Below are 21,118 nucleotides of genomic sequence, written 5' to 3'. Positions count from 1 at the left end.
TAGTAATTTTTGAAGATGCCATCAAAGAATCAAAGTGGCAGAAGGCCATGGATGCTGAAATTGTGGCCATTGAAAAGAATAACACTTGGGAGTTGACAGAGCTTCCAAAAAGGCAAAAGACCATTGGTGTGAAATGGGTGTTCAAGACAAAATTTAAGGAGAACGGCGAAGTTGACAAATACAAAGCACGCTTAGTAGCTAAAGGTTATAAGCAAAAGTTCGGCATTGACTATAAAGAAGTTTTTGCTCCAGTTGTACGACATGATACAATCAGATTGGTGATTGCATTGGCAGCTCAAAACTCGTGGCCCATCTTTTAATTAGACGTGAAATTAGCATTCTTACATGGTGAACTTCAAGAAAAGGTATTTATTGATCAACCTCCTGGTTATGTGAAACTTGGAAGTGAATATAAGGTCTATGAATTAAAAAGGGCACTATATGGACTAAAACAGGCTCCAAGAGCTTGATATAGTCGTATAGATGCTTATTTTTCTAAGGAGGGATTTCAAAAATGTCCATATGAGCATACACTTTTTACAAAGATTGGAGATGGAGGAAAAATGCTCATTGTATGCTTATATGTTGATGATCTTATCTTTACTGGAAATGATAATACCATGTTTTAAAATTTTAAGAAGTTTATGATGGTTGAATTTGATATGTCCGATCTTGGAATGATACATTATTTTCTTGGTATAGAAGTAGTGCAATCTACTGCTGGAATTTTTATTTCTCAAAAGAAATATATGAAAGCAATTTTAGATAGATTTCAGATGAAGAATTGCAATTCTGTGAGTACACCAACTGAGTTTGGTTTGAAGCTAGTTAAAGATCTTGAAGGAAGGAAAGTTGACAGCACCATTTACAAAAAAATTGTCGGGAGTTTGATGTATTTGGTTACAACAAGACCTGATATAATGCATGTTGTGAGTCTCATTAGCAGATACATGGAGAGCCCATCAGAGATGCATCTTCTAGCTGCAAAGAGGATTTTTCGATATTTGCAAGGAACTATTGATTTTGGGCTGTTTTACAGAAAGGGAGAAAAATCAGATTTGATAGGCTTTACTGACAGTGATTATGCAGGAGATCAAGATGATAGAAAGAGCACTTCAGGGTATGCTTTTATGCTGGGTTCAGGGGCTGTTTCATGGTCATCAAAGAAGCAACCCATTGTTACTTTGTCGACCACTGAAGCCGAATTCGTTGCTGCAACTTCATGTGCTTGTCAAGCTATTTGGTTGAAGAAAATACTTGAAGAGCTACACTTCAAGCAACAAGGAGCAACAACTATTGTGATAGCAGTTCAGCCATAAAACTTTCTAAAAATTCTGTTCTCCATGGACGAAGCAAGCATATAGATGTGAAGTATCACTTCTTGAGGGATCTCACGAATAATGGAATTATTGATCTCACTTACTGCAAGAGTGAAGACCAAGTTACTGATATACTAACCAAGCCCCTCAAATTTCCTACGTTTCAGAAATTAAGGAAGTTGCTTGGTGTTTGCACTTCAAATGATTCAAATTTAGGGAGACTACTTTGAAGGTGGCCCAATAAACTGATGTTTCAGACATAACATTCAGTTTAAGGGAGGGAATGTTGGAAAAATTGAGTTTGTTGTGCTGTCATGTGAGTCATGATTTGTTTATTTTGTCCTAGTCTTTAGGAAGTGAAGCAATAAGAAGAGATAGTCTTTAGGAGCTAAGCTAGTCTTTAGGAGCTCCACTATTGATGCAGTAGTGGGAGTATGTTATTGTTAGTGGCTTATTTGTTTCCTTAATTTTTGCTTTTATCTGTTGGTGTATTTGCCTATATAAAGGTTTTTTGTTTAATGAAAATTGTATCAGTGTTCAGTACTTACTTCTTCCATTAAATTTTATTTTTCATATGCTTTTCTTTCTATTAATGGTTGCATATAGCGTTATCATATATGTGAGATAAAATTTGTAATCGGTAAGTTTCGTAATCAAAATAAGTTAGAATTTTAATTTTAATTTTCAATTCAAATTTTAAGTTCAAGCTCGGAAGCAAAATTGAAAAATTATACATGATCAATTGCTTAATAACTTCAAAATAGATAAGAACAACACTATGCTTTATCGTATTAGTAATGAATTAACAATTCTATCCTTAATAGGTCCGCATGAATGTGATTGCTTATGTTGTAGAATGCCCCACTGGACATGTGCTTGTTCTTGTGGCAAAGGATGCGCCAGAATTTCTACTTTCTTCAAGTAGTTACGCAACATCATATATATATATATATATATATTTGAAAGTTAAAATAATTGTGTACACACCTTACTTTCAGTGAAGTTTGAATCCCCGATCTCTCCTTTAGGAGAAGAGATAATACTGCTGGGCCAATTGGTCCTTTAGTAGCATTCATCAATGTTGCGTTGTGTCTTTTTATAATATTTTAAGGAATAAATGTGTATGTGCGAGTACACACGTATCGGAGCCTTTTTTGTGTTCTTTTTTTGGGTGTTATTCTCTTGCTCTACTTAGCATTGTTACGTGGCCGGAATTGCTTGATGTGGCTCCATATATATATATAGATATATATAATGATGCTATACATATATGTAGATAGAGAAAGAGAATGTGTCATATATGTTGTGTGTGTGTGTGGTGTATCGTGTGATTCTCTATTAGGTAAATAAAATATAGCCGTTGAGTGGTGATTGTTGCTACAATAGTTATTGGACGTATTTATTTAATAATAAGTGTAATTTTACAATAAGTTTTCCTAATCACAAATTTTTTATGCATTTATTTATTTATTTATTTTTTTCTTCTGAAAAATAACTCTCGTAAACTTGAATTTCAACCATCCATTACATTTATGGTATATATCATTTTTCATAATAGAATGAGTGCACCATAATTTCATAATTTGGCACAAAATATTTAATTTAATGGACAGTTATGTTTGTCCATCTTATATTCATGGCATAACTTTTTTCTAAAGTAGTGCATAACAATTTTTTACAGAACAATCTAACTAATGTTATACAAATGTCTATATATATGTAAAAATAATTTTAAAAAATCATATGCATAATATAAGGGGGCATGTGCCCCCCTAGGCATATACGAGCTTCGCCCCTGCAATCTGGAGGGTTTTCGAGTCTACATCCCGAATAGACAGAATGACTCGATTTGCAATAGGAGTGTTACGAATTCGGAGGAAAGAGAATATAATAAGAAAAAATTTGTCTCACATCGAATCAGGATGAAAACTCCTACTCGGTACCATTAACCTTTTATTATGTCATAGTTAGCATATTTTGATTATTAAGGTTAAGGCAAGGACAAATAAGTAATAGTTGACTATAACTTGGACCAGTTAAAGCAGACTACTTATTCTGTATTAATTGTTCTGAGAAGTGAAAAAAATGTGTTCATAAATGTTGTTGTTACATAATATGGAACACCTAAAGAATAAAAATATGGACCATCTTATCTAATGGGAAAAAATAATAAAAACCCGTTTTTTTGTTTTTGTATCATTGCAAAGTTACAAAAGCCAAATCATCAATAACAGTACAGAGACCAGGGACAAATCCACATTGAAGACAGTGGGGGCAATTGCCCTATTAAATTATTTTTTTTAATATTATATCCTTATAATTTGTTCATTTAAAATAATATACTCAAGAAATATTACATTTGCCCCCTTTAAAATTACTAAAAAAATGCACTATTACCCCCAAAATTCATTTTTGCCCCCCTTATCTTACATCCTGATTCCGTCCCTGACAAAGGCAAAAGCCAAGCCAGATAAAGGCATAAAAATCTTGAAGCAAAATAAGAAAAAAAATGAAGAACAGGCTCCAAATTTATTGAGAACAAAAGTCAGAGCTCAAGAATGGAAACCACCAAGGAAAGGCTTGGCCATAATCAAGGCACAGCCCCAAAGCTACATTCACAAGGCCCCTCTGACAAGGGAAAAACCACCCAAACCCGCACAAGATCAAATTAAGTGGAAAAAATTAGATTAAGTCGAGGACAACCAAAACCGACATAGATCAAAGATTTAGCCAAAGAGAAAACAGCAAATCCACCCATACTAGCCGGAACCAAGCCAAACATGAGGAGATTTAACCTAACAAAAAAAAAAAAACAGCGTGAAAAATACCCACAGAACGAACTTATTGACAACCGATCCATATGGTAGTTTCTATTTATGTTTACGTGGTAACAGATTATTTCTTTTGAATAAAGTTAAGTAAAAAATAAGAAAAAATGTGTGTTTACAATCCATTTTCTTTTTTTTCTTTTTTTCTTTTTTTTTTTTATCAAATCCGCATTCTATGTTTATGTTATATATATCATATTTGAACTTACAATCCATTTTCTTTTCTATCAAATCTGCATAATATGTATAATTATGTTGTTTGGCCAAAAAGTATTTTCTTTCTTCACATTCCATTGTTAGGACCTGAAATTGTATTTTTCAATCATTTAATGTATATGCATCTGCTCAACCACCATGTGGATCGGCCGGCCATAACAAAAACCTGCAATTCAAACAAAAGAAGTACCTTTCTAGCCTTGTTATGGATGATGCATGTATACTTTATGTTTATGGTATATGCATCTCCTCAACTACTTTAAATTACTTATCAACCTTGTTACTAGGTGTTACAAGTGAAACTTGTCCCACATCGGATTTGGATGGGGGTTGAAGTGTGTATAAATGGGTGGGTATGCAGCACTACTCAATAGTTCGAGCTTTTGGGTAAATGGGCAAGCGCCCACCCGTTACAGTTGATATCAAAACCAGACCCAGTCCTTAATCCGGTGTCACGCCAAGCGCTCGGCCCGAAAGGCGTCCGGGTCTGCCTCCGGATAGGCAGGGTGGTCCGACCGCAGCGAGGGCGTTGTGTGGGTTCGGGTGGGGGAGAATGTTACAAGTGAAACTTGTCCCACATCGGATTTGGATGGGGGTTGAAATGTGTATAAATGGATAAGTATGCAGCACTACTCAATAGTTCGAGCTTTTGGGTAAATGGGCAAGCGCCCACCCGTTACACTAGGGAAGGTCATGTCGCACATACAATTTCTGTTCAAACAATCTAATTAATGCTATGTTTAGCCGTATTGAATCAGTGCCTTGAATTTACGATTGGAGCAAATTTATTTAAAATTTTGAATTAAATTTTCTCTAATCCCAAATCTATGATAAGAATTAAGTGATTCCAAATTAAGATAGACTAGCCGGATTTGGTTGATGCATTTCCATATATATTGTGAAAGTGTGATCCTCCTTTTGTCCAATAAATAAATCTGTTGAGTGGTGATTGTTGCTACAATTTGTGTTCAGTTTGAATGTATTTCCTTAATTATAATTATCATTTTATTTAATGAATAGTGTTTGCTCCCCTCATTACTTTTACCCCAAAACAATTTTTGACCAAATAACTAACCGAGATAATTAAATTGGTGATAAAAGGGTGTTTTGAGGCCTAAAATTAATTAACCTAATTGTTACACTTCACATTTAAATTTTTTTGGCAAATTGAATATGTTAAAAATCACATGTGATGCGTTAAAAAATGTACAACACGTGCTAGAAAGATTATAGCAAAGTATCTGAACTTCCTAATGGGATGATAACATACTATATATTTGGGGCAATTGTTTTCTTTAGAACTCAAATCGTGCTTGTAAACGTTTTTTTTTTCATGATATACATCTCTACATGCAATTCACTATTTTAATTTGAGATTTCATCATTACAATGGCCAAACTTCTCTAATTTTTAATCACTAATAAAATTAGGGCTGCAAGTTGGGCTGGCCTAACCCAGCCCAGCCCCAACCCAACTTCAACCCGAATCGGGTTGGGTTGGGTCAACCCGAATTGTACTCAGCATGGGTTGGGGTCAGAACCCGGATCGAATATTTTCAGACGGGTTGGTTCAGGTTGACGGGTTGAGGTTTTTTTTTTTATATATAATTTTTTTTTTGAAATATATATATATATATATATATATATATATATATATATTATATATATATATTTAATTATATTATATTTAATCGCTTCCATCTCTATGTTACAAGACGAATAAATGGAAGCTGGGAAGAAGGGGATAAAGCTTACGACCAGGTACCAAACACACTCTGTGCAACTGTTTGATGGAAGATTAGATGGTTGTTCGGAATTAGATCTGATTTATCATCTTCAACAAATATTTCAAAGATTAGATCTGATTTATTCATCTTCAGCAAATATTTCAACAATGATTTATTCATCGTCTCGTTCTCAACTCTGAAATTGCTCCCTCTCTCTCTCTGTGTGTGTGTGCAACTGCAAACTACAAAATCAACTAGAATTAGAAGTTCAAAACCCATATATTTCAGTTTATCTATCTGTCTGCAAGAATCAAAAGTTCAAAACCTATTTATCTATATCAAAACCCATATCGACATATCATTTCAGATTGTTCAAAAAATCAAAACCCATTTCTTTCAGTTTCCATCACCGGCAGAGACAGAAAGATCAGTTTCCATCGCTAGCAGAGAGAGAGAGAGGAAAGAGAAAGGAGGAAAGTTTTTTTTTTTTTTTTTTTTTTTTCGAGTTTTGGGTTGGGTTCGGGTTGAGCCCGAGCCCGAGCCTAACCCGAATATGTCTGGGTTTTGACAAAACCCAACCCGAACATAAACCCGATTTGTGAATTATATGTCCAAATTTCAAAATCTCTGGGTTGGGCTGGGCTAACTCGCCCAATTTATCATTTAAAATGGTAAAGTTCAAAGTAGTAACATTCATGATGATGAAATTCACTATTTAAAGTGGTCAAATCTCAAAATACATTCACTGTCTAAAGTGGTGAAATCTCAAAATACATGTGTGGAAGTTTCACAACTAGATCTTAGCAAAAAAAAGAAGAAGTATGTATTTAACATGCACAGTGATCATATTTGGGCCTTAATTAATTGACTCATTTGACTTTTACTTATCTCAAAACACCATCTCATTACAGTTACTAAATATGCAAAGTTCGCAATAACTCTTTTAATAGCACTATTACTTTGAAGAAAACATAGCCGAAAGATAGACAGAGCAATACCTAAAAGAAAAAATATGTAATTGAATAAAAATGTGTGATAGAAAAATCGACAAAGATTATTCAGAAAGTTAATTAAATGATTCATTTGACTTTTAGAGATCTCGGTCTCATTTCTTTAGCCAAATATAAAAAATCACTGCTACTTTTTTGATAGTATTACTTGACAGAAATCAGATATAAAAGATACATAGCAACAGCTTAGGGGAAAAAAAAAGTATTTGCATAAAAATGTGCTGGAAAATTCAGCAAAGGTTTTTCAAAAGTTAGATTTAAGAATGCAATATTGGGAGGAGAAAATTTCAATGTCACACGCGTGAGCACTAGTATGAAAAATGTGTTCATAATATAGTTAATCCACGTCAGTGCATGGTACACTACTATATAGTGTTATCATATTTGATTTTATGAAGTAAAGGACAAAAAAGTTATGATTATGGACCACCTACAGAATAAAAAAAAAAATGGACCATCTTATCTAATAATGGACCACCTAATCCAACCACGTTTTTTTTGTTTTTGTTTCTATTTATGTTTATTTCTTTTGAATAGAGTTAAGTAAAAATTTAGAAAAAAAGCGTGTATACAATCCATTTTATATATTTTTTTTTATCAAACCCGCATTGTATGTTTATGTTACATATATCATATTTGAACTTACAAACCATTTTCTTCTTTTATCACATCCGCATAATATGAATAATTATATTGTTTGTCTAAAAAGTATTTTCTTTCTTCACATTCCATTATTAGAAGGACTCTGAAATTATATTTTTTAATCATTTGGGAAGACTGTTGAAATTACCAAAGGACCTTTGGCCCAATGATATAACCTCCCCATCTTCAAAGAAGCGGGGAGAGGTTCGAACCTTGGCGTGGGCAAAAAGGTGTGTGTTTGTTCGCTTTACCATCCAAAAAAAAGACTGGAAATTTTTGTTAGATGTCTAAACAAACATGGATCTTTTGATTTTTGGTTTTCATTAGTATTTAGTCATTAAGTCTCATTCAACTGGTTTGTTTTAAAAATCAGTTCTCTATTATATATGTGCATGTATTGCACAATAAAATAAGTATTCATCAAATATTATATCAGATTTATCAGCAAATTGTGTTTGTCTCTTACTTTAAGCATTAAACTAATATAAATTGGACCAGGCACATTTTATATGTTAATGATCGCCATCAATTATCATGTGCTCCATTATGATTAAAGCTATTAGATAAAATTGTCCCGTGAATATGATAAAATTGACAACACCAACCATGTGGATCGGCCGGCCATAACAAGAAACCTGCAATTCAAACAAAAGTACCTTTTTAGCCTTGTTATGGATGATGCAAGCATACTTTATATTTAATGTATATCTTTGTCCAATAAATAAATCTGTTGAGTGGTGATTGTTGCTACAATTTTTGTTCAGTTTGGATATTTCTTTAATTATAATTATCATTTTATTTAATGAATAGTGTTTGCTCCCCTCGTTACTTTTTACCACAAAACAATTTATGGCCAAATAACTAACCATGATAAATTGGTGATAAAAGGTTGTTTTGAGGCCCAAAACTAACCTAATTATTACACTTGACATTTAATAATTTTTGGATCAACAATTATTCAAAAAATAAAGTGAAGTGATAAGAGCGAATAATAAAGAGCATGTGGATCATATGTGTTTTTCACATTCATGAAGAAATGAACAGAAGTCTTAATATGAACACGAGAAGTGCATTTCTCTCTCTCTCCTTCGCTCTCCCACTTGGTGCTTCTATATAAATGGGCACCCTCCTGTCCCTCCATAACCATTAGCATGCTCATCTCACTTGTGTAATTTATTTTGAATTTGAAAGCAGCTTCGAGTTCGAGTTCGAGATCGATGGCCACCAACAACAAGACTCTGATTCCCTTGCTCTTGGTCTCCTTGGCGCTGATGCTGGTGATGGCTTCTGCAGTACCCGCTCGTGCTGCCAAGTTTATTACAGAATCCAATGACAGCTACATGGAATGCTTCGATGGCTGTATGCTACGTTGTAGAATGGCCCACTGGGCGTGTGCGTGTTCTTGCGGCCAAGGATGCGCAGGAATTCAAACTCTCTTCAAGTAGCTAGCGCAACGTTCATGGATGCTGCGTTGCGTCTTTTAATAGTCTATTAAGGAATAAATATGCATGTGCGAGTACGCACGTGTCAGAGTCTGCTTTCTTTTTCTAGTGTTATTCTCTTGCTCTATTTAGCATCGTTATGTGGCCGGAATTGCTTGATGTAGTTCCATATATATATATAATGATGCTATACATTGTAGACTTTCTCGTGATGGTGCTAACACCAATATTGTTTTTGCAATCTGACTAGCATAAGACCATCCGCGAAAATCTTATTTATTAAAGTGAATTAATGTAATAAGGAACGCTTGTCTCACATGATCAAAAAGTGAATAGGTATATATGGGTTGGATGTTAACTTTACTCAAAAGCTTAAGTCTTTTAGTCGAATCGTGAAACACTCGTCCATTACAAATGTAATACTTGATTCGGTGTCACGCAAGCAGGGGCATAGTGAAGGGAAAAAAAAAGTTGAAAAATTTGAAGTAAAAGAAAAACCAAGATAAGAAGAAAAAGGGAAAGAAAAATGGTAACACTTTGAAAGAAACGAATTAGAGCATGAATGAATTAGGAAATTTTGACTTTAAAAAAATGGAAATTAAAGAAATTTAAAGAGTAAATGAGGAAAAAAAGGAAAAAGTTAAGAGAATTTTGGGAATTTAGGGGGCATAATATACAAATGTCTATATATATGTAAAAATAATTTTAAAAAATCATATATATAATACAAGGGGGCATGTGCCCTGCTAGGCATATACTAGCTCCGCTCTATCATCTGGAAAGCGTCCGGGTACAAGTTTCAGTGTGAGAGAAAGTGAACGAATATATATGAATTGAATGTTAACTCTATTTAAAAGTTTAAATTTTTGAATGAGATGACTAAACTCCTAATCGTTACCATTAACCTCTTCATGTGTTACAGTTCGTCATATATTTTGATTATTAAGGCAAGGACAAAGGAGTAATATTTGACGTATAACATGGACCAGTTAAAGCAGACAACTTATTGTGTATGAATTGCCCTGTGAAGTGAGAAAATTGTGTTCATAAATATAGTTGTTACATAATATGGACCATTTTATCTTTTTTTTTCTTTCTATTTTTTTTTTGGGTCAAGCCATCAATGATAGTACAAGGCAAAATTAAAACTAAGTCAAAGACATACAGATCTTGAAACAAAATAAGAAAAAAATAATAAGAGCCTCCAAATTTGTTGAAAAGAAGAGTGAAAGCTTAAGAATGAAACCACCAGACCATTTTATCTTTTTTTTTCTTTCTATTTGTTTTTTTGGGTCAAGCCATCAATGATAGTACAAGGCAAAATTAAAACTAAGTCAAAGACATACAGATCTTGAAACAAAATTAAAAAAAATAATAATAAGAGACTCCAAATTTGTTGAAAAGAAGAGTGAAAGCTTAAGAATGAAACCACCAAGGGGGAAGAGCAGCTATCCAAAGGCTTGACCATCATCAAGACAATAGTTCTAAAGTTACATCCACAGGGCGCCTCTAACAGGGAAAAACCACTCAAATTCACACAAGATCAAATCTAAGTGGAAAAAATCAGATAAAGTCGGGGACAGCCAAAACCGACATAGATTAGAGATCTAGCAAGAAATAAACAGCAGATCCACCCATACTAGCTAAAAATAAGCCAAACATGAATAGATTTAGCCGAACAAAAATAAAAACAGCTTTACTCACATAGCAAACTTATTGACAGCCCATCCACATGGTAGTTTCTATTTATGTTTATGTGGTAACATATTATTTCTTTTGAATAAAGTTAAGTAAAAAATAAGAAAAAATGCGTTTTACAATCCATTTTCTATTTTTTATCAAACCCGTATTCCATATTTATGTTATATATATATCATATTTGAACTTACAATCCATTTTCTGTTGGGAAATGATTTTTGCACAGAATAGTTGCAGTGAATTGGCAAACCTACCCTTTTAATTGGTCAATTCTGCAACAAGGAAGTGGAGCCTTCCACTTAATTGTATTTGATATATATATAACCAATTAAAAATTATTCTGTTAATCAATTCACTGCAAGTATTCCGTATAAGTATCACTACTCTACTCTTTTTTATCAAACTATTTTCTTTCTTCACATTCCATTGTTAGGACCCAGAAATTGTATTTTTCGGTCATTTAATGTATATGCATCTGCTCAACACCAAAAACATGCAATTCAAATACGAGAAGTACCTTTCTAGCCTTGTTTTGGATGATGCATGCATACTTCATATTTATTGTATATGCATTCGCTCAACTACCTTATAATATCAACCTTGATGTACATTGTTACAAGGGAAGGTCGCACATCGAATCCGAAAGGAAAGATGATTGAGTATATATGGTAATTTTGTGTTAGTATTACATAATAACTTAAATTTTTAAAGTTTAACTTAGCCTTAAACCGATGTCAAACCAACAGCTCGTTTGGACAAGCATATTACGAACGTGTGTGGAGAAATATGTTACAAAAAGGGTATAATATTCATTTATCAATAATGCATTTTGCTTAAGTAGGCATGGACCCATTAAGGGCTCAGTTGGGGAGCCACCCCACTGGGTTATTATTATTTACAAAGTTAAGTATCAATTTCGTGAAAATCCTTTGAAAATATATATATATTTTCCTGTAAAAATCTTTAAACTATCCTTACTTATTTTTTTTTAATGATTATCCGACTATATATTAATGTCATTCAAGGCGGCCTGCAATTCTCTCAATCCGTGACTGGCTTTTGAGGTTCAACAATTATTTAAAAAATAAAAGGAAGTGATAAGAGTGAATAATAAAGAGCATGTGGATCATATGGTTTTTTTTTACATTCATGAAGAAATGAACAGAAGTGTCAACATAAACACGGGAAGTGAATCTCTCTTTCTCCCACTTGGTGCTTCTATATATATGGGCACCCTCCTGTCACTCCATACCCATTAGCAAGCTCATCTTAGTACTTCTGTAATTTATTTTGTAAGCAGGTTCGAGTTTGAGTTCGAGAGAGATGGCCACCAACAACACGACTCTGATTGCCTTGCTCTTGCTCTCCTTGGCGCTGATGCAGGTGATGGTTTATGCAAAAGCTGATATTGGTGGCCGAAAGTTTATTGCAGAATCCAATGACAGCTACATGGAATGCTACGATGGCTGTATGCTACGTTGTAGAATGGCCCACTGGGCATGTGCGTGTTCTTGCGGCAAAGGATGCGCCGGAATTTCTACTTTCTTCAAGTAGTTACCGCAGCAGCATTCATCGATGCTGCGTTGCGTCTGTCTTTTAGTAGTGTATTAAGGAATAAATGTGTATGTGCAAGTACGCACTTGCCAGAGTCTGCTTTCTTTTTCTAGTCTTATTCTCTTGCTCTACTTAGCATCGCCGGAATTGATGTGGTTCCATATATATATATATATATAATGATGCTATACATATATGTAGATAGAGAAAGAGAATGGGTCATATATGTTGTGTATGTGATGTATCGTGTGATTCTCTGTTCGATAAATAAAATATAGTTATTGAGTGGTAATTGTTGCTACAACAGTTACTATTCTACAAATTTGTCTCTCTTTGGATGCATTTTTTTTAATAATAAGTGTAATTTGACTATAAGTTTGCCTAATCACAACTGTTTTATGCAACTTTTCTTTTTTTTTTTCAAAAGCAACTCTCCATAAACTTGAATCTCAACCATCCAACCATCCAGTACATTGATGGTATACATCATTTCATAATGTAATGAGTGCGCCAAAATTCCATAATTTGGCAAAAAATATTCAATGTAATTGAGAGTCATGTTTGCAAGTCTAATCGAACTTGTCCAATTTATATTCTTAGCATAACTTCTTCTTTTTTTTGTTAAAGGGTAAGCTTTTTTTTTTCTTAGCATAACTTTTCTAAATAAGTGCGTAACAATTTCTGATCAAACAATCTAATTAATGCTATGTTTGGCCATATCGAATTAGCACCTTGAATTTGGAATTAGAGAAAATTTATTTTAAATTTTGAACTAAACTTTTTCCAATACGAATTTAGTGATTTCAAATTAAGATAGAATGGCCAGAAGTGGTTGATGCAGTTACATATATATTGTGAAAGTGTGATCCTCCCTTTGTCCAATTAATAAATCTGTACGTTGAGTGGTGATTATTGCTACAATTTGTGTTCGATCAGTTCGGATGTATTTCTTTAATTATAATTATCATTTTATTTAATGAATAGTGCTCCCCTCATTACTTTTTACCACAAAACAATTTTTGACCAAATAACTAACCAAGATAAATTGGTGATAAAAGGGTGTTTTGAGGCCTAAAACTAACTTAATTATAACACTTCACATTTACTATTTTTTGGCAAATTGAATATGTTAAAAATCACCATATTAAAACATATATAATATGTTAAAATCACATATGATGTGTTAAAAAGTGTACAACACTAAGTACAAATGATGATTGTAAAAAAGTATCTGAACTTCCTAATAAGATGATAACATACTATACATATATTTGGGGCAATTGTTTTCTTTAGAACTCAAATCCTAGCTTGTAAACCATTTTTTTTTTTTTTTTTTTCATGATATCCGTCTCTAGTCTCTACATGCAATTCACTATTTTTATTTGAGATTTCATCATTACAATGGTCAAATTTTACTAATTTTTAATCACTAATAAAAATAATAAAATTTATCATTTAAGTTGGTAAAGTTCAAAGTAGCAATATTCATGATGATGAAATTCACTATCTAAAGTGGTGAAATCTCAAAATACATGTGTGAAAAAGAAGAAGAAGAAGAAGTATGTATTTGACACAGTGATCATATGGACAAGATTTATAACTCTAGCATATTTTTAGTTAGTTATATATTTAAAAGAGGTAGTTGATGAAATTCACTTGGTGAAATCTAAAAATACATGTGTGAAGTTTAACAACTAGATCTTAGCAAAAAAAAAAACCGAATGTATATAACACAGTGATCATACTGGGCTTAATTGATTGATTCATTTGACTTTTACTTATTTCAAAACACCATGTTATTACTGTAACTAAATATGAAAAACTCGTGACGACTATCTTAATAGCATCATTACTTTGAAGAAACATAACTAAAAAATAGATAGAGCAACACCTAAAAGAAAAAATATGTAATTGAATAAAAATGTGGTAGAAAAATAGGCAAAAGTTATTCAAAAGTTTAATTGAATTATTCATTTGACTTTTATAAATCTCAAAACAGTCTCATTTCTATAGCCAAATATGAAAAGTTCAGGGCGACGGCGACTTTCTTGATAGAATTACTTTACAATTTACCTATAAACTTGCAAACTCAAATAAAAAAAAATTGTAAGTGTTGTCTCATATTAATTGATATAAATTACTTCTTTCTTAATTTTTGCATTCAATTTTTCTACTCTGTCCAATCTTTCTAAGAGAACTGTACATAATAAATCTAAACTTTATACCACGAAAATTTGCAGATAGAAACCACCTTATAATGGGGTCAATAAAAAAAATTAAAAAATCAGATATAAAAGATACGGAGTACATCGCAATACCTTAGGGGGGCAAAAAAAATGAATTTGCATAAAAATTTGCTGAAAAATTCAGCAATGGTTTTTCAAAAGGTAGATTTAAGAATGCAATATTGGGAGGAGTAAATTTCAACGTGATAGGCTTGTGTGAATTGCCCTAAGAAGAGAAAAAAATGTGTTCATAAATGTTGTTGATCCACGTCGGTGTATTGTACTATATTATCATATTTGATTTTATTAAGTAAAGGACAAAAGAGTTATGATTATAGTCCACCTAGAGAATAAAAAATATGGACCATCTTATCTAGTAGGAAAAAATAATAATAAGGGACCACCTAAACTAACCACGTTTTTTGTTTGGCATAAATAAGTTGAGTGAATTGTAAAATTTATTTTTTTTAATTTATTAATTATGTAATAAATAAAAAAGTAAAATCTTTCACTTAATTATATTTTATATAAAATAATAATTAAAAATTACAATTCATTATAAGTGTTTGGTATGAGTATCACTACTTAAAAGTATTTTGTATCCTCGCATTCCATTGTTAGGACTCTCAAATTGTATTTTTTAATCTTTTGAAATTTTTGTTAGACATCTAAACAAATTCTTTTGATTTTTGGTTTTCATTAGTATATGTGCTATGTATTGCACAATAAAACATGTTTGGGGTAAAATTAATTCTCATTCAATATTTTTTTGGGTAAATTTTAGGATTAGGTTTTTTTTTATATATTTTTGACATTTTATATGTTGATGATCGCTATCAATTAACCCTAATTTTTACACATCTATCATGTGCTCCATTATGATTAGGCCATTCGATACAATTGTCCGGTGAATATGATAAATTTGTCAGCTGCATTATGATTAGGCCATTAGATACAATTGTCCCGTGAATATGACAAATTTGTCAACACCAACCATGTGGATCGGCCGGCCATAACAAAAACCTGCCAAAAACCTACAATTCAAACAAGAGAAGAACCTTTCTAGCCTTGATATGGATGATGTATGCATTACTTTATATTTAATGTATGTGCATCTGCTATACTACTTTGTAATATCAACATTTAATTTTGATATTTATCATCACCTGTTACAATTTGAAGTTGATAATCGAAGTCTTATAATTATAGTTAAAATACTACGTTTGGGCTAATTATTTAGCTTTTTTTGTAATAGATTGTAATACGAAGGGTTTACAATAGAAAATCTCAAACCCACAAAAGAAAAAAAAAAAAAAATTTATCTTTTTGGATGATCAGCAAAAAGATCCAAACAATTTTTATTAATTATTTAAATTTTTTTTTTTACACATTTCATTGGTCCAAGTCTGAGAAGGGCATTCCTATTTATGTGGCCTGAGACTGTTCAATAACTTAATCTTTTTTTCTTTTTTTTTTCTGGCATTCCCAAAATTTACTAGAGGCATTATCTACTGGGCTATCGAGCATATGCAATAACTCAATCTTTTGACTAATTATTAAACTAAATTTGAAATTAGAATCCAAATGAAAAAGCAATTGAATATCTATCTATTTATTGAATGTTCACCACCTAATAATTTAATATCTTAGCCAATTATTGAACTGAATTTTAAGTTCATTAAATGTGTGAATTAACAGGGACCACATAAAGATACCTAAAGCACAGACAACCTATGATATGGACAACCCATGATGTTCCATAACCTATTATATAATTAAATTTATTATTAAAAATAATGTACTTTTCTTGTCTAATTAGAATGACAAGAAAATATATTAAATATTATATAACAAAGTTCTTTTTTTTCAAATTAGGTAATTTGTGGTAGAGTCTTATAAAAAATTTTTGAAAGACTAAATTATTTATTTCCTTTATATATTTCCTTTATATATTTTATTGTCTAATTAGAAAGACAAGAAAATTTATTAAATATTATATATTAAAGTGTATTTTTTTCTAATTAGGTAATTTGTGATAGAGTTTTATAGAATTTTTTTTAATTAAAAAAAAATTATTTGAGTTTTATAGAAACTCTTCTAGACACCTTATATTAATTAAAAAAATAAGAATTCATAATAAATAAGTAATTTGTGTTCGAGTTTTTTAAAAACTCTTTTACAAACTCTATTAAGACGTATATATTTGTTTTATATATTTTCTTGTCTAATTAGAGAGTCTAAATTATTTATTTTCTTTATATATTTTCTTGTCTAATTAGAAAAATTAAATTATATATTTTCTTATCTAATTAAAATTATTATTAAAAAATAATGTACTGAAACATATTAATATATTAAAACTTTTTTTACTTTTAATAATAGTATAAATAATATATGTCCTATAAATAATAGACGTCATTTAAGTGAGGAGAGAATAAATAATTAAAAGGGTATTTTTGTCCTATAAATTTAATTTTAAATGTCAGTTGGAGATATTTAATTAATTAACGTGTAACTTTAGGAATCCTGATCAATTAAGGGTGTGAATGTGAGCTTTTAACAAATGAGCAAAATATTTCTCTAGATTTAAAAAGTGAGCAATTCACTCATGGTAGTTTCAAAAGTGAGCATTGTGCCTCCCTTCTGCCAGAATCTTCTTTTCCGTCTGACTTGAATGTGCATTTACATAAATACCCCTTTATAATTAACATTTTTAAAAAACCAAAAAAAAAAAAACATGAAATTGCAAAAATTCCCTAATTGCCCTTGAAGAGGAGAATAATTGCAAAGTTTCCTAACACGCTTTGGTCATTAATTGTTTAAAGCCTTCTAACCCATGAGGCACTATGTTGGCAGCTATATATAGGGATGGCAAAAGTCCCCAACCCGGTGGGGAACCGCCCCGCCCCCGCCCCATTTAAAGCGGGTTTAGAGAATCGTTTACTTAAATGGGGTGGGGATGGGGGTTAAAAAAAAAAACCGGTCGGTTGAGGGGCGAGGGCGGGGGACTAAGATCCCTACCCCAAACCTGCCCCCGTAACCGCCCCGTTTAATATGTTAAATTACTAATTTACCCACCCATGTTAATATATTTACCAAATTAACCTTTACTATATATATATATATAATGGAAACCCTAGCACTTCCATTTTGCTATTGAGGCGGCCGTGTAACTCTAAGCTCTCTCTCAAACCCATTTTTGAATATATGGGTTTTGACCTTCTGATTCTTGTAGATTTTGTAGTTTGCAGGAGAGAGATAAAGAGGGCAAGTTCAGAGTTGAGAACGAGAATAGAGATGGAGGCGATTGGGGAGGTTGAAATATATGGGTTTTGACCTTCTGATTCTTGTAGATTTTGTAGTTTGCAGTTGCACAGAGAGAGAGAGGGCAAGTTCAGAGTTGAGAACAAGAATAGAGATGGAGGCGATTGGGGAGGCTGAAATATATGGGTTTTGACCTTTTGATTCTTGTAGATTTTGTAGTTTGTAGCTGTAGAGAGAGAGGGGGGGCAAGTTCAGAGTTAAGAACGAGAGTAGAGATGGAGGCGATTGGGGAGGCTGAAATATATGGGTTTTGACCTTCTGATTCTTGTAGATTTTGTAGTTGCAGTTGGAGAGAGAGAGAGCGAGAGAAAGGGCAAGTTCAGATCTGAATGATTTGCCCTAATCGGTTATGGGGCGGAGGCGGGGCAAGTGAGGATGGGGCGGGGGCGGTTATGGGGATTAGAGGGAAAAAAATGAACCGATTATAGGGCGATTTTGGGGGTATCAAAATTAAACGGGGGCGGGGATGGAGAATGGAAAACCCGCCCCAAACCGCCCCATTGCCATCCCTAGCCTATATATATATATTACCACCTCTCCCCCCACACAACCATCCATCCAGTTTTATTATATATATACATATATTTATTTATCTCAACCATCCCCATTGGGCACCGAATCTACAAATATATGTCTATATGGTAGAGAAATGCTAGTAGCACCATCAAACAGCTTCTTTCTCCTCTCTTTCTCTCTCTAACTTTCCACTTCCTTTCAATTACGTAAAAATATGTATTTGAATAAAAATGTTGTATAAAAATCCACAAAAGTTATTCAAAAGGTTAATTGAATGACTTATTTGATTTCTACGGATCTCAAATCACTGTTTTATTTCTATAACTAAATATGAAAAGTTTATGATGACTTTTTTGATAGAATTATTTTATATAAATCAGATAAAAGAAATACATAGCAATACCTTTGGGAAAAATATATATATTTGCAAAAAAATGTGCTGGAAAATTCAGCAATGGTTTTTCAAAAGGTAGATTTAAGAATGCAATATTGGGAGGAGTAAATTTCAATGTCATACGCTTGTGTGAATTGAACTGGGAAGTGAGAAAAATGTGTTCATAAATGTTGTTGATCCATGTCAGTGCATTGTACTATATTATCGTATTTGATTTTATGAAGTAGAGGACAAAAGAGTTATGACTATGGACCACCTAGAGAATAAAAAATATAGAGCATCTTATCTAACAGGAAAAAATAATAATAATGGCCCACCTAAACCAACCACATTTATTGTTTGGTATAAATAAATTTTTGTAAATTGGTAAATTTATTTTTTTAATCGGTTATTTATACAACAAATAACTTATATGCATCTACTCAACTACCACGGAGATCGGCCGGCCATAACAAAAACTTGCAATTCAAACAACAGGAGTACTCCGTACCATCTTTGGTTAATGTATTATGTATATGCATCTGTTCAACTACTTTATATTATCAACATTTAAAATATACACGTGTTAAAAGGGATGCACATCAAATCTAAAAGTTATTACGTAATAATTTAAATTTTTGGGTTCGATTATTAAAAATTCGGCCGGTTATAGCTAGTATTAAAATCAGGTTCAAGCCTTAATCCGATATCACGCTAAACACTTGTCTGGACGAGCGTATTACAAGTTCGTGTGAAGAAAGATGTTACAAGCAGGTGCTATCCTACATCGAATTCAAAAAATAATAATAATAATTGGTAGCTGCGTGGGTGTGGGTGTAATAACTTAATCTTTTGACTAATTATTAAACTAAATTTGAAGTCGAATCCAAATAAAAAAGTGATTCAATATCTATCTATCTATGAAATGTTAGCGCCACCTAAGAATTTAATCTGTTAACCAATTACTGAACTAAATTTGAAGTTAATTAGATATGTGAATTAACAGTGACCACATAAAGCAACCTAAAGCACAGACAACTTATATTTTTTTTTTTTTTAAAAAAAATAACATTTCATAATCACCTAATTTCCTTATATTTTTTTCTATAAAAAAACCAAAAAAAATAGCTTTTCAACGATTCTTTTGATTTTTTATTCTCACTATTTTTTTAGTCAAGATCGATTTTCCATACCCTATATCAGGTGTCAAAAGTTTATACAACTCGCCAACACGACTCGAACACGACACAAGTTAAACGGGTTTGGGTTGACCTAAAACGGGTTCAGGTCATAAACGGGTTGACATAATTAACCCATTTAGTTAATCGTATCGTGTTTGGGTTGAGGAATTTAACATATTTATACACATTTAACTATATATGTCGTAGATAAATTTCTATTTAATTAAGTTTTAAAATTACTATATAAACTTGTGTTTTATAATTTAATCTTTTGTAAATTAGAAACTATTTAGTAATTTGGTTGATTAAAACTTATTTTTTTTAGTATTTATTATTTTCTTAAGTATTATTAATGATTTAAATAATATAAATTTTTATTTTTTTTATAAATAGGTCATTAAATGGGTTATACGTATAACCCATTTAATAAACAGGTCGGGTTAGTGTTGAGAGTTCTTAATACGATTATTAAAAGGGTCATGTTCGTGTTGAGCTATTTAATATAATACCCTTAAATTGACACGACAAGATTACTACTCGCGAAACCGAATTGTCACCCATACCAATATGGATGAATGTATGTAATACGATTATTAAACAAGTCGTGTTCAGGTTGAACTGTTTAGTATAATATCCTTAAATTGACACGACAAAATTATTACTCGCGAACGCGAATTGTCACCCCTATTTATATGAATTAATGTATGTTTGTATGTAATACTGGGTATAATATTCATTTTTCTATAATGCCTTTTACTTGAAGTAGGCATAGACCCATTAAGGACTCAGTTGGGGAAGCCACCCATTGAGTTATTATTATTCCACCCATTGAGTTATTATTATTTACAAAGTTAAAGTATCAATTTTGTGAAAATCTTTAAAATATTCTTACTTTTTTTCTGTAAAATCTTTAAAATACCCTCCTCATTTTTCTAATGATACCAGAACTTTATATTAGTGTCGTTCAAGGCTGCCCCTTGGTGCAATTGTCTCAAGCTTTTAAGGTTCGACAATTATTTAAAAAATAAAGTGAAGTGATAAGAATGAATAATAAAGAGCGTGTG

General features: G+C 32.0%; 1 protein-coding gene across 1 annotated transcript; it reads left to right on the top strand.

Annotated features, from left to right (window-relative positions):
* Nucleotides 1–647: 647 nt before the first annotated feature.
* Nucleotides 648–1,319, top strand: LOC132300963 (secreted RxLR effector protein 161-like). The gene has a single exon (XM_059798266.1). It carries the CDS (start codon nt 648–650, stop codon nt 1,317–1,319), a length of 672 nt encoding a protein of 223 aa, XP_059654249.1.
* The last annotated feature ends 19,799 nt before the right edge of the window (nt 1,320–21,118 follow it).

Source organism: Cornus florida, unplaced genomic scaffold (assembly GCF_030987335.1).
Source record: "Cornus florida cultivar Cherokee Brave unplaced genomic scaffold, ASM3098733v1 CherokeeBrave_3.0.0_Hap2_Chr03, whole genome shotgun sequence".
NCBI lineage: Eukaryota > Viridiplantae > Streptophyta > Magnoliopsida > Cornales > Cornaceae > Cornus > Cornus florida.
The sequence above is the reverse complement of the archived record's forward strand: the minus strand, read 5'-3'. Positions and strand labels throughout refer to the sequence as shown.